This window comes from Arachis stenosperma, chromosome 7 (assembly GCF_014773155.1).
Source record: "Arachis stenosperma cultivar V10309 chromosome 7, arast.V10309.gnm1.PFL2, whole genome shotgun sequence".
Taxonomy (NCBI): Eukaryota; Viridiplantae; Streptophyta; class Magnoliopsida; order Fabales; family Fabaceae; genus Arachis; species Arachis stenosperma.
Window position 1 is genome coordinate 44,137,723 of NC_080383.1, and position 13,486 is coordinate 44,151,208.

Here is a 13,486-nt window from a genome sequence, read left to right on the forward strand (position 1 = left end):
ATTTATAGATATTTAAGAAAGTTTAATTTTTATTTTAAAAATGATATGATTAAACCGTAATTAATTTAAGAAAGATTAACTATAAATAAAAAATAAATTAAATTAATATGAGTAAAGGATAAATAAAATCACTGTTAGCAGAAACCGGTCCGGTTAAACCGGCAGAAACCGGTCAAATTCGGTAGTTACCGGTTCGACCGAACCGGAACAATTTAAAATTTCCTCAAAATGGATCATCTGAAGTTCGAACCCCCACCCCTCCACGATATAAAAGGGAGCTGCTTCCACCAGGCTAGCTTATCTATTACTAAGATTTATGCAAATTAAATTATATATTAATATTATTTAGTAAATAAATTACTTTTATTTTAATTATAAGTTCACACATGTTTAAAGTAATTATATTTTTACTTAACAGTAATTATAAACTCACTTATTATTTTTTTAATCATTATATAATATCTATTAATATTATATATCAATAAATAGTTGTAGTATATACTAATATAATAGATATAAACTAACTAATAAATTATTAAAATTAAAAAAAATTACTTATTTTAATATAAGAATATTAAGTTCAAAATACAAGTACTCAACATAGATACACAACATTAACTTCAAAATACAATTCTCCAACATAGATACACAATATTAAGTTCAAAATACAAGTACTCAACATAGATACACAACTTATGAAAAAAAACAACTTATGATACAAAGACAACTACTTTCTTGTTGCCCACTTTATGTTCTCGAGGATGTTCTTGCATTTCTTCTTGGCCTTCTTGAACATGGACGGGGTGTATCGATTAGCACTCCGACGTGGCGGGTCCACCCTGAGATTGTAATGTTTACCTGTCTCACCTGTACATAATTTAATGAAACAGACTATCCAAAATGATGCAAACACGGGATAAAAAGGCAAGAAAAGAAAAAAACCAACAAGTTCAAAACATAATCATAAAGTCGGACCTGCATCATCCGCATCATCAGGACCATTGTTGCGGGATTCTTCATCCTCATCCATCTCGTCATCGTCGCTCTCCTCTTGATCCTCATCCATCTCCTCATCATCCGGTTCTTCCACGAGATACTGATCCGTTTCATGCTCACCTGTCCCGGCATTTTCTTCAATCTGACCCATTGATACACGCCGTAGGTTCCGGCTAGTAAATATCCCCCGACCGCCTTCACTTCTACTGGAATCTCCAGTTTCCAAACCTCCAGAAGCAACTGAGGCAGTGCGGCATGGAATCCTCGCGTCCAAAGAATACCTCCCGGGCATAAATTCAGGTTGATGGCCAAATTGTGACTGCCCTGCATCCGCAGCCATGAAGCCAAGCAACTGGCTAAAAGAAGCACCCTCTCCAGCATCCCATTGTGGAGTACTCCAATATTGTTGATCTATTGGGTATGACGGGGTATATTGTGTCGGAACAGCATATGGTACCGAGGTCTGAAATTGTTCTTGGGAAGCTGGAGGTGGAGGTGGATGTGGATGTGAATGTGCCCCCGGTTCTTCATTGGCTACATGAATAACTGGGCTACCCTCATCTTGCATTACTGGGCTACCCTCATCATTTATAGCTGGGTTACCCTCATCATCCATTACTTGTTCACCTTCATCGTTCTCTTGAACCACAACATTTGACAATCTCAAATGGTTGCCATACCGTGCACGATACCAGTCTATGTAAACATCCAACGGATGCTGTGAAGGTTCCACATACTCACGCAGAATGTAATTATACCTGTTTGTCCAGCGCATAATCCAACATGAATGGGACGGGGCTGTGGCCCAGTCAAGATTCTTAGGACCAGCAAGTGTTTCTCCATGTGCCCTTCCCAGATTTGTTTCCTCAGATGGAACTCCCTGAACCAAACCAAATTGTCTTCTAATTCTATCCGTTGCATGCCACTCAATAGATTCGAATGAAATCAGCGGAACCGTAGCGCTCCAGACTACTGCGTGCAGGAAGATGTCTTCTGGGATTATGCCCGGATCAATGCGATCCACACCATAAGCAACCCACACGAACTGCACACAGCATAAGACATACGTGATTACAAGCCAAATAACAGTCAACCTCAGTTGGAGACAAATATTTTCTATTAAAAACACACCTGCCCTTCCTGAACCTCATCTAACGCCTTCCTAAAGTGGGCGAGACTAAGATATCTATACCGATTGTCACCACGCTCCCAGTTACGCCACCTGAAATTATTATGTTACTAGCACATCTTAAATAGAATTATGAACATAACAAGTAAGTTGACAATGTTACCTGTTTGCAAGCGGAAAACTGCGTGGTTCCCTAGTAGGGGGCGCAAGATAGGGTAGGCGGATCCAAAACCAAGCTAGCAGCAGTGTTAACGGACCATCGATTTCTTTACAATCAAAACGAGAGGCCCGGCATAAGGACCGGTATAGGTGCGCCAAACATGCCGATCCCCAACTAAAATTACTGATACTATGAAAATCCCGGAGCAAAGGCAGAAACTTCCAGTGCACAGATGCCCCTGACTTGTCTCCAAGTAAGATAGTACCCAATAACAACATAATGTGGCACTTGACGTACCTCTGCATACTGTTTTCGTCAGTCAGTTGTATACGTTCTTTTAGATTCCTAAGCCATGTCATTTTTATGCCGCTCCCTCTGCAGTCGGCCTTTCTCGGTGCAACCCCAAACTGATGGAAACACTCACCCTCCAATGCTTCAAAGCTGCTCAAGGTCATCCCCGTCACCGGAAGACCGTTCGTCGGGAGGCCCAAAATAACGGCTACATCCTCCAGGGTCACTGTGCACTCACCAATCGGAAGGTGGAAGGTGTGTGTTTCCGGCCGCCACCTCTCAACTAAAGCATTTATCAATGCTTTCTGTCCTTGAACTACTCCAATCTGAGAGGCATGATAAAACCCAGTAACCCGTAAATGATCCTCTACACTTGGATGGTACCGATCAGGAGGCAGTGGGTGGTCACATGTCATCATCCGTGAACTCTGAAAAAACATAACATGTTCCTAGTCAAATCATGAATGATTACTAATTTACAACTTAAATTAATCTTACTACTTCATCGATTAATCATAATTTCTAGCCCAATTACAAAAAAATAACTAACAAATTATCAAACTACAGCATGTAAACATAACTTCAGAAGGTTATCATAATTCCTATAATTATAATTTCCTAAAATTAATCATAATAATTTACTAATTAATTATAACTTCTCAGCTATTTACAAACAACATATGAACAACATTGTCTAACTAACGACATACAAAATTAAGGTTACTTTAGTATTCTTAGTTTATTTATAATTGAATTCTTATAATTTACCTTTCTTCCCAAATGAACTATGTATTAAGTAAATTGGCCTTGCAATTAATATTAACAAATTTCGTTATTAATGATGCAGTTCCGGATTATAAATTCTTAAATTAATAACAACAGTAAATTAATAACAAAAGTAAATTAAGTAATTCTAAATTCCAAATTCTAAATCTATTACAAAATCAGAATTATAATTTCCAACCTTGATCACAAAAGTTAATTAGTAAACTACAATATCTACTCGTACTACAAAAAGATTTCTAACATATTCTCCTACAAAAAATTATAATAAATCCTAAATATATAATTTCCAACAACAATGTCTGGAAATAATTCCTAAACTTATAATTTATAACATGAATCATAAAAAAACTAACTTACTAAATTATAATTTCTAAATCTATTCGAAAAATAATATCTTACATTTCCTCCAACTAACTAACAACATCTATACATAATAACAAACAATTTACAATCATAATTTATAACTTTAATCATCAAAATTTATTCAGTAATCAAAATAACCGTCTAACAAAAATTTTTTTAAAATATTTTCCAATTAACTAACAATATCTAAACATAATAACAAAAAATTAAAAAAATTGCTAACATTATAATTTTAAAATTAATCATCACATTTTATTAATTAATTAAAATTTCTAATACTACTCTCAAAAAATTCTCACAAAATCTTTAACAATCAACATTTACATATCTAACTACCTAACTGCAACATTTAACCATAAAATACAAAAAAAATTTCTACAAAATTTAATTAAAATACAGAAATTTGTAAAAAATTAAAAAATTTAACTTACATAATCAGGATTAGACAAATAATTTACAATGTGAAGTTCAGGACGATCAACATCTCTAGCTTTCTGTCTTTTAGCCATTTTCACAGATTCTATTGCATGCAAAATTTTTGAACAAGAAGGGAGGAGGAGGATGAACTCAGAGATGAAAAAATGGAGTTTCACTTTTGAAAATGATGTTTCGGACTGAGGGAGTGGGGGAAAGGGAGATATGCTGGCTGCTGGGGCACCGTTCTGGGGAGGAGCTCGTGTCCGACACGTGGAAGGTGGCGCAATCGGACCGTCCGATTGCTGCATACGGTGGGTCCGATCGGTGTTGAGGAAACGCTGGGTCCGATTGGTGGGGGGGGGGGGGGGGAAACGCTGGGTCCGATTGGTGTGGGGGAAAAAACGCTGGGTCCGATTCCTTTTATACAACCCTTTCTGACACCACACCCTAGTAACTCACCCACTCACCCCATATACACGCCTAACACCATACACTCCCCAATATCAAAATTAAAAAGCGGCAACTTTTTACTTGTATAATTTTTTTATCATACTAGTATGTATAAATTAATTATATTACCAAAGCAAACCCCTTTTAAAAATTCAACTTTTTCAAAAAACTAACTAAACATATTTTCACTTATCTTTTTTGTTTTATCAAAAATAAAATCAAACAATAAACAAAGAAAACACATTTTTCATTTTTGTTTACTATTTATCTCTTAATAATTAATAATTTGAGTAAGCTTAGCTTACTTGTTCGCAGCCCCGCATGCGCTGTCATCTCCGACGATACGTCGCTTTCGTTTATACTAATGTAGCAGCTACCACTAAATATATGACACATGGACATCCCAATGCATACAGACATGTCAGAACTCTCAGTTACCGCCACGTGTCGATCGGCAGATGCTCCCAGAGACAGAAGACCCCTCTTCTCTCTCTTTCTCTTCATTTCAATCTCAATTTCAAACGCATTCTCTACTCTTCACTTCTCACTTCACTGTATCTCCCCTTCCCACTTTTTCCTGTTCTCTCTTTCTGACTTTACCCTGATTTTCTCTCTTCTAGGGTTTCTCCGCCGTAGACGATCCTCCCTCCGCCAAAAACTCGAGCTCAATTTCCATGAGTTGGTAACTTTCTCAAACAGCTCTTCCTCTTTACTCTCTCTCTCTCTCCCCTCTACTTTTATTTTCCGGTTCGTGAAGTAGTATCTTTCAACTTTGCTCCAAGTGTTTGGCTACATGGGAACGCTGAGAAAATGAGCTGGAATCAGCAGTGCCAAAGCTTTTCTTTTTTTGTTCTTATGTTAGTTATGCTGCTGCTTGGGAACTAAAAAGAGTCTTTGTGGTTCTTTTGAATGTGCTTGTTGCTTATATGTAACGAACTTTTTGGGGTCTTTGGAGCAGAGTAAAGCGATGGTTCATGGGTTTTTATCTTCGATTTTTTTCCCCAGAAAGCGAAAAATCGCAGCTGGTGTGTGAATTTTGTTTGAAACGTTTTCATTTCACTTGCATGGAATTTGTGTGTTAAAGAATGTGATAATTAGTACCCTGAGGACAAAACTTATTAGAAATTTGTTTGCCTTAAGAGAACTGTGAAGAAAATGAGATTAAATTCTAAAATGCTCCATTTTCTGTGTTATTTTGTTCGAATCCAATATGATAAAGAAATTCCAATTTGCTGAAATAGAAGAGAGTTGAAAAAAAATCGACATGCACAATAAACTGTTATAAGCAAAATTTTCACCCCCTGCATGCAGTATTTATGATGTCTTATCTTCTATTATGCTTCTCTATACAAGTTGTCTATGTCTTCAACAAAAACGTGCACTGTGAGGAACCTGAATATGATATACTGACTAATGACGATTTGCCTTTCTTATCTTCCTTACTTTCAACCTATGTTCTGTTAAATGCAATTAAAATTTTCTTTCAAAAATGTTTGGGAGACAATAAAAACCAGCCCAAAGTTGCCTCATTTTACATTCATTAATTACCTCTGAAATAAATGCATAATATTATATGTAATAAGTATGTATTTTTAAATGTTAAATACATGAAATTATAAAGGTTAAGTTAAATAAGGTAACTTTAGATTATTGTTTCTCTAACAGTACTATTTTGTTTTCATGTTTTTGGGGGACATCAATGTTTAGTTTTGTTTAAATCATTTAATAGAAGTGTCCTTAATACTATGTTAGTATGTTTAGTTTATTTCAGATTTGGATCCCTTCATGACTAAATTGGAATGGAAGACATTATTTTAACCTATGTTGTTCAAGTAATTATGGATGGTATCTAGTTTAAAACACAGTAATGAAGAAACTTGTTAAGTATATAGTCTTTGACATTTTTTCCCCTGAAATCTGCATGGTAATCTTGTTTATATGGTTTCTGATTTAAGATGACTCCAGAAGTGATGAATTATGGTGATCCTGTTTCTTAGATACGGTATACTTCATATTACAAACTACTAGTTAAATGATTTGTTTTCATTTTGATAAACAAATTCCAATTTTTAACTGAGGTGCTGTTTTCTCCTAATGTTATTGTAGTTAATAAGGTGATAATAAAGGGGGTATGAGATGGGGAAAATAGACAAATATTGAATTCTCATAGATCTCATGCTAGATGACATTTATTTTTTCTGTATTAATGCATTGTTTTGATAAAAGTTCTTTGGCATTTTTTGAAAATTTCAGAAACTTGGAAATTTGGGACAGTATATAATAATAATAATTTGACGCTTTGTGTCTTTTTCTTATGGTAGAACTGTAAGGAGAGGATAGTTAAAAGTAACTAGTCATGGATAAATCTGAGCAGACTCAGCAGCAGCAGCAACAACAACAACAGCATGTGATAGGTGTTGCAGCAAGTGCTAGCCAAATGGCTTATTCTTCTCACTACCCGACTGCTCCTATGATGGCATCTGGTACACCTGCTGTAGTTGTGCCTTCACCGACGCAGTCTCCAACCGCTTTTTCCAATTCCCCGCACCAGCTTGCATACCAGCAAGCGCAACACTTCCATCACCAGCAACAGCAGCAACAGCAGCAGCAGCTTCAACTGTTCTGGGCAAACCAAATGCAAGAAATTGAGCAAACAATTGACTTTAAGAACCACAGCCTCCCCCTTGCTCGCATTAAAAAGATCATGAAAGCCGATGAAGATGTCCGGATGATTTCAGCAGAAGCTCCAGTAATATTTGCAAAAGCATGTGAAATGTTCATCCTGGAGTTGACTTTGCGATCTTGGATCCACACCGAAGAGAACAAGAGGAGAACTCTGCAAAAGAATGATATAGCAGCTGCTATTTCGAGAAATGATGTTTTTGATTTCTTGGTTGATATCATTCCAAGAGATGAGTTGAAAGAGGAGGGACTCGGAATAGCAAAGGCTACTATTCCAATAGTGGGTTCTCCGGCTGATATGCCATATTATTATGTCTCTCCGCAGCACCCTGTAGGGCCTCCAGGGATGATAATGGGAAAGCCAGTTGATCAAGCAGCACTGTATTCCACACAGCAGCCTCGAGCTCCGATGGCTTTCATGCCATGGCCGCAGGCGCCCTCGCAACAGCAGCCACCCCAACAGGAACAAACAGACTCTTGAACATCGATATGACTATGGGCAATTCAATTAGGTTGGAAAGTAGGATGCATGTTTTGTTATTAGCAAATTAACTGAATGCCCCTTGGTAAGCCTTAGTTTAGTTTTCAATGCATTGAAAAATTGCCAAAGATTGATTGTTTGAGGTTCTTGCACGTATCTGTGGTTGTATGAGCTCATACTTTGAGTTATCTCTATTGCTGTGTTTACTTTCATGTATTGTTTTCTGGTAGTTATATTAGTTTGCAGTTTCGCATAAAGCTTAGCTACTTATGAAGTTTGAAATTGTTAAACAGGTTCTTATTCTTATGTTGCGAATGTCAAGGTTGAATTCGGTACTCTATTGGCCTATTCCATTATAATAATTTTTTGGTTCACCTGTGTATTTGATATTGCTGAGACTTGAGATCTAAAATAAACTCAGATCCTCTCTTGAAAACTTTAATAAGATTTCTTTGGTGATTTTACTGCTTTTTATGGGGTTAGATTTTAAGAAAGTTAAAATGGGGACCCATAAAATGATAAGACAGTTTGTTATATTCAGTTTGTTTTATTTTCACTCAGTTAAATTAAGAACTATGTTTAAGACAGAAAATATACTTCGCTCCTAAATAATTCTAAAATCAAATCTAAATCATCAAATCTAAATCATAGTTCTTAATTGAACAATAACAATAAGATACATGTTGTAGTAGACAAATCCCATTCATGAATAATTGAACAAACTACAAATTTATTTATTGCATCATTCTTCTTGCATGCACAACGACTACTGACTATATCCGATATTATCACATCAGATTTAACCTTCTAATAACAACGAAAAATGAACAAGTACCTAAAATTGAAGAATCTAAAGGCATTTAAAGCCATGAATAATGAATAAATCCTGTTATCCAATTCCACAAAACACATGTTCAATCGATCAACGAATTGACCGAATCAGACAATGATCGAAAATCTCAATCTTGCTCAACACCGTTGAAGGCCCACTCGTTTTCGTTGCGTAACTTCTCTTCTTCCTCAGGAGTGTAATCATTCTCGATCCCGAAGAAATTCCTCACGAACTCAACGCTCTTGTTCTGGATGACATCCGCAACGGTTTGGTTGAGAAATTCGAGGAGATCCTTCACGTTGAGGTAGTTAGCGGCGAGGATCAGAGCCTTGAGTTCCTCGTGGCTCATCGATTTCGCGAACTCGGCGTCGTAGCGCGCCATTTCCTCGTCGGCTTTTTCGATACCGGAGCGGAAGCGGTGGTGGTTGTTGAGGTAGTCGAGGATTCTTGAGAGCTCGCGGGTGAAGACGTTGGGGAGTGGGATGGGGCTGGTGACGTCATCGTCGGAATCGTCAATGAAGGCTTGGACCGTCTTGAGATCCTTCGCTATCGAGGATTTTACGTCGAAGAGGGTGCCTTCGACGGTCTTTAGGGTTATCATCCTCTCGGTGTCTGATATTCCAGACATTGTTGCAGAGAGCTAAAGAAAACAGAAGGAAGGAAAGAAAGAAAGATAGCAACCAAGATAGAAAGAGAAAGCGAGCGAACGAACGAATGAATGGGACTCGGCCCCTCGGGAGATGGTTTGCTTTTATAGGGAAAGAATGGACGGGCCACAGCGGAAAGAATAAGAAAGGACGAGTAAGGGAGAACGAATGAATAAATGGGACTGGGCATTGACTTCTTTTGATTATAATATTTGTGGTAAATTTTAAAGTTATTTCTCTCTACGGTGGGACAATATTAAGACGATTTTAAAATGTTAGGAACTTAAATAAGACCAAAACGTTAAAGGACAAAAACAATATATAAAAATAAATTTTAATTTTATCGTTCAATAATATCATTTTTTAACTATACATAATATTCAATCATTTTTTAATCATATCTAAATAAATTATATTATTTATATTTTAAATAAATTAATTTTTTTATAATCACGGATTATAAGTCAATTAAAAGTACTAACGAAATTAAAATATTATTTAAATTAAACTTTAATTTAATTTTTAATATTTTATTTTTGTCTTAAAAAATTGTAAACAAATTTAATTTAGTTTTGTCATTAAATTTGATATTAATAATAAATAAAATCAGAGACAATTCCAAATATAATGTTATGAGGGCAGGTGTCTTATTACTATTTGAAACTTTTTGTAAATAATGCATCATAATAATATTTATTGTACTCATTAAATAATTAAATTTAATTTTATAATAATTTTTTATTCAACTTTTAATACTTAATATTTAATTTAAGAATTTTATATCAAATATTTAATAGAATGATTAATTTTTAAATTTAAATAAGATTGGTATTTTTTAAATTGACTTTAAAAAATATTATTTGTCTTCTTTTAAAATTAGTTTTAGTTTTTTTATAATAATTGCATTAATTAAAAAAATGTTCCTAACTATGAATATTAATAAGAGACAATTTCTAATTGTATTGGAAAGTGAATTTTTAAATAATTATTTAATTATATATATAAAGAGAGAAATTTCGATTGAACTCTCAAAAAAAAATTACTTAATTTTTTAAAAATATAAAACCTAAAAAAATTGAATTTTAAATTATATGTTATTATTTAAATTATTATTTTATCATTTTAATTTGTAAATTAAATATTTTAAAGATTAGTCATATTTTATCATAACAATAATTATGCTACATATTCATAAAAAATAACTATTCGTATAAAATACATATTTAAATATAAAATATATATTGAAAACGAGTTAAATATTGTATATATTTATACACAAATACATAATGAATAATAAATAATTTGATAGCTTATTTTTTATATACATACAATATTTTTATGTAAAACTTATTGTTATGATATATAAATTTTTCTCCTACTGTTAAAGTTTTTTAATTCAAAAATCACTAAATGAAATAAGTGACAAGAATATTAATAATATTACTAGTTAAGTCATATCTTCTTCCATATATTAGAAAAATATAATTAAAATCTTCTTCTAATATTTTTTTCTTAATTTTTTTTGTACAAAGCTTTAAATCCTAACAATTAATTATCAACGCTTCAAAATCAAAAGAAAAACTTTTATATTAGTAATTGATGGTGGATTATTTTTACTCATATACTAAAATCGAATGATACTTATTCTTGGATATCTAAATTATTTGAGTCAAATTTAATAGTAAAATAATATTGAATCCGATTAAAACTTTTTTTTATAGTGAAATAAGTTGTTTAAAATATTCTGAAATAAATTAGAATTCGACCTAAATGTTAAAAACTAAAATAATACTTTATCCTAATAAATTTTTTTATTAATTTTTTTAAATTTAGAAATAAAAAATCGATGTACATTTTTAATTAATATATTATTAAACCTTTTTAATGAACTTGTTAGTTTTTATCAAAATCTAAATTGATTAAGACCTCTATTAAGTTCAAATGCGGTTAATATCATTAAGAATAAAGTTATATCGTATAAAATAATTTTTATAAGTAGCCAAATTATCGTATAAACACTAGCCAAAATTGATTAAGACCTCTATTAACTTCTCTTTTGATCTAATTTTCTATTCTTTTAACAATTTTATACATACATAATTTATCTTATCAACTAGTAATTATCTTTAAACACTAGTAATTTTTTCATCATGAATAACAAACTTTATAGATTGACTTCCATTTTTATTACCTCCGAAGAGGTGGCCACAACACAATTCAGACCATCATATCTATACTATGGACAAAAAATTTGATAATTCTGCTGGCTAAATTCTTATATATATATATATATATATATATATATATATATATATATATATATATATATAATAAATATTATATATAACAATCGAATTAATTTAAATGGTTGAAATTAAATGTAACTCATAAATAATATACAAATAATATATTTAATATAGTCATTAAATACATAAAAAAAATTATACTTAATAGTCATTGTATTTATAGCTATTGTCTTTAATTTTTATTTAAAATATATCAAATAAATTAACTAAAATAATTAGATTTTACGTAATTACAAAAATTATAAAAATAATATTTATAGAAAATCAGAATCATAATTAATAAAAATGTTCCACGTTTTATTTTATAAAAAAAGTAGATATTTAATAATTTCACGTCATTAAGAGAACAAATATGAAATATTCTAAATTATACAAATAATTTATACTATATTGTTATGTTAGTAAAAAATTAGATAATAATTGCTATTTAAGAAACTATTAATTTTTCATAATTTTTTAATCTAATACAAAAATTTAAGAAACTACTATTTTTTTGAATGAAAAATAACACGTGAAACTTTTTATTAATTATGATTCCATTTTTTTAAATATTATTTATATATGATTTTCTTAATTATGTTATATTTTTTATAATTATATAAAATCAATTATTTCAATTTATTTATTAAATATATTTTAATAAAGGATTTTGCTAACTTGTGGCCTAAGGTCAGAAGTTACACATATCATAAAATTAAACAACGTTCTATAAAACTTATTACAAAAATTAATTTTTTTTACATTTTTAATTCATTGAATACTTAAAAAATATGAAAAAGTTTCTATTATTATATTTTTAAAAAGTGCTCTAAGTCCTTTAATGAAAATTAAAGACAATAATTATAAATACAATGGTTATTAAATGCATTCTATCTCGTGAATTCAATGACAATATTAAATACATTGTTTGTAAATTTTTTATTAGTCACATTTAATCTTAGCTATGTAAACTAAATTCATTAACTATAAATATATTTTCACATTTTCATATAAAATGTCATTCTCATTATATATATATATATATATATATATATATAATTATTAATTATTTGTTATATAACCTATAGATAATAATAGTAAATAAATTTTGTTAAATACTATGTTGAGCATTAATAAATCATTTGTTCTGTTCACAATTGGTTTTAATCTGATATAATATTAATGGAACCGCTAGAACTTGAAAAGGGGGTTGAATCAAGTTAAGTCAGAATTGAATTTCTTAAGTGTTGTTTTCGCAAAAACTAAATATATAGGAGATTATTTTCGCTTTGTCTCATACACCGGATAGAAACAGAGAAAGAAAGAAGAGAAAGAGGTCAGTATATATCCTAGTTCAGTTTTTAAGTGCCATAAAACCTACGTCTAGTCTCCACCACAATTATGGTAGAATTTTTACTAATAAATTACAACCTAATTCATCTAATATCTTCCACTAAGTTTTCTACCCCAAAACTCAGTTTCTCAAGTGTTGTCCCAACTTAAAAGGAGAATCTAACCAGATTCAACACACCACCAAGAACTATCCCAACTTGGCAAGGAGAACTAATCCTAGTTCACTAAAACCAAATTACATAGAAACAATTATTTTGGATTTTTCATGCATCTCTCTTGCCTATTCTTTCATGACTTTTTCTACTCATATAATTAGCCTTTTTCTCAAATACAGAAAGGTGACATTAGATAGATATAACAAAAAAAATCTGAAATAAAGCTCAAATAGAAGAAAAAGAATTCAGCTCAAGTATGTTGAGATGATGCTCTTGAATTGCTCACTTTTTTCTTGCTTTCAAATGTTAAAGTGAGGCCTCTTTTATAGAATCAGCTTACTCTTTCCATTTGTTCTTTATTGTCTCTTCCAATACCATGTACCATCAACCTGTTAGAGTTGTCTCCAATTGCATGCAATCTTTTTTTCATTCGGCTCCACTAACTCTACTTGTTGAAGA

General features: G+C 31.8%; 3 protein-coding genes across 3 annotated transcripts; 1 reads left to right on the forward strand and 2 right to left on the reverse strand.

Annotated features, from left to right (window-relative positions):
- Positions 1-727: 727 nt before the first annotated feature.
- On the reverse strand, positions 728-4,234 carry LOC130939746 (serine/threonine-protein phosphatase 7 long form homolog). Its single transcript, XM_057867832.1, has 5 exons — positions 4,157-4,234; positions 2,289-3,004; positions 2,128-2,218; positions 976-2,041; positions 728-867 (listed from the first exon to the last, which is right to left on the reverse strand). Exons 1-5 carry the CDS (start codon positions 4,232-4,234, stop codon positions 728-730), a joined length of 2,091 nt encoding a protein of 696 aa, XP_057723815.1.
- An 872-nt stretch (positions 4,235-5,106) lies between these two features.
- LOC130940481 (nuclear transcription factor Y subunit C-2) lies at positions 5,107-8,129 on the forward strand. The gene is made up of 2 exons (XM_057868613.1): positions 5,107-5,274; positions 6,914-8,129. The coding sequence occupies exon 2, from the start codon at positions 6,949-6,951 to the stop codon at positions 7,753-7,755; it is 807 nt and encodes a 268-aa protein (XP_057724596.1). The 5' UTR covers positions 5,107-5,274; positions 6,914-6,948; the 3' UTR covers positions 7,756-8,129.
- A 290-nt stretch (positions 8,130-8,419) lies between these two features.
- LOC130941515 (SKP1-like protein 20) lies at positions 8,420-9,356 on the reverse strand. Its single transcript, XM_057870050.1, has one exon. The coding sequence runs from the start codon at positions 9,213-9,215 to the stop codon at positions 8,715-8,717; it is 501 nt and encodes a 166-aa protein (XP_057726033.1). The 5' UTR covers positions 9,216-9,356; the 3' UTR covers positions 8,420-8,714.
- Positions 9,357-13,486: the final 4,130 nt, after the last annotated feature.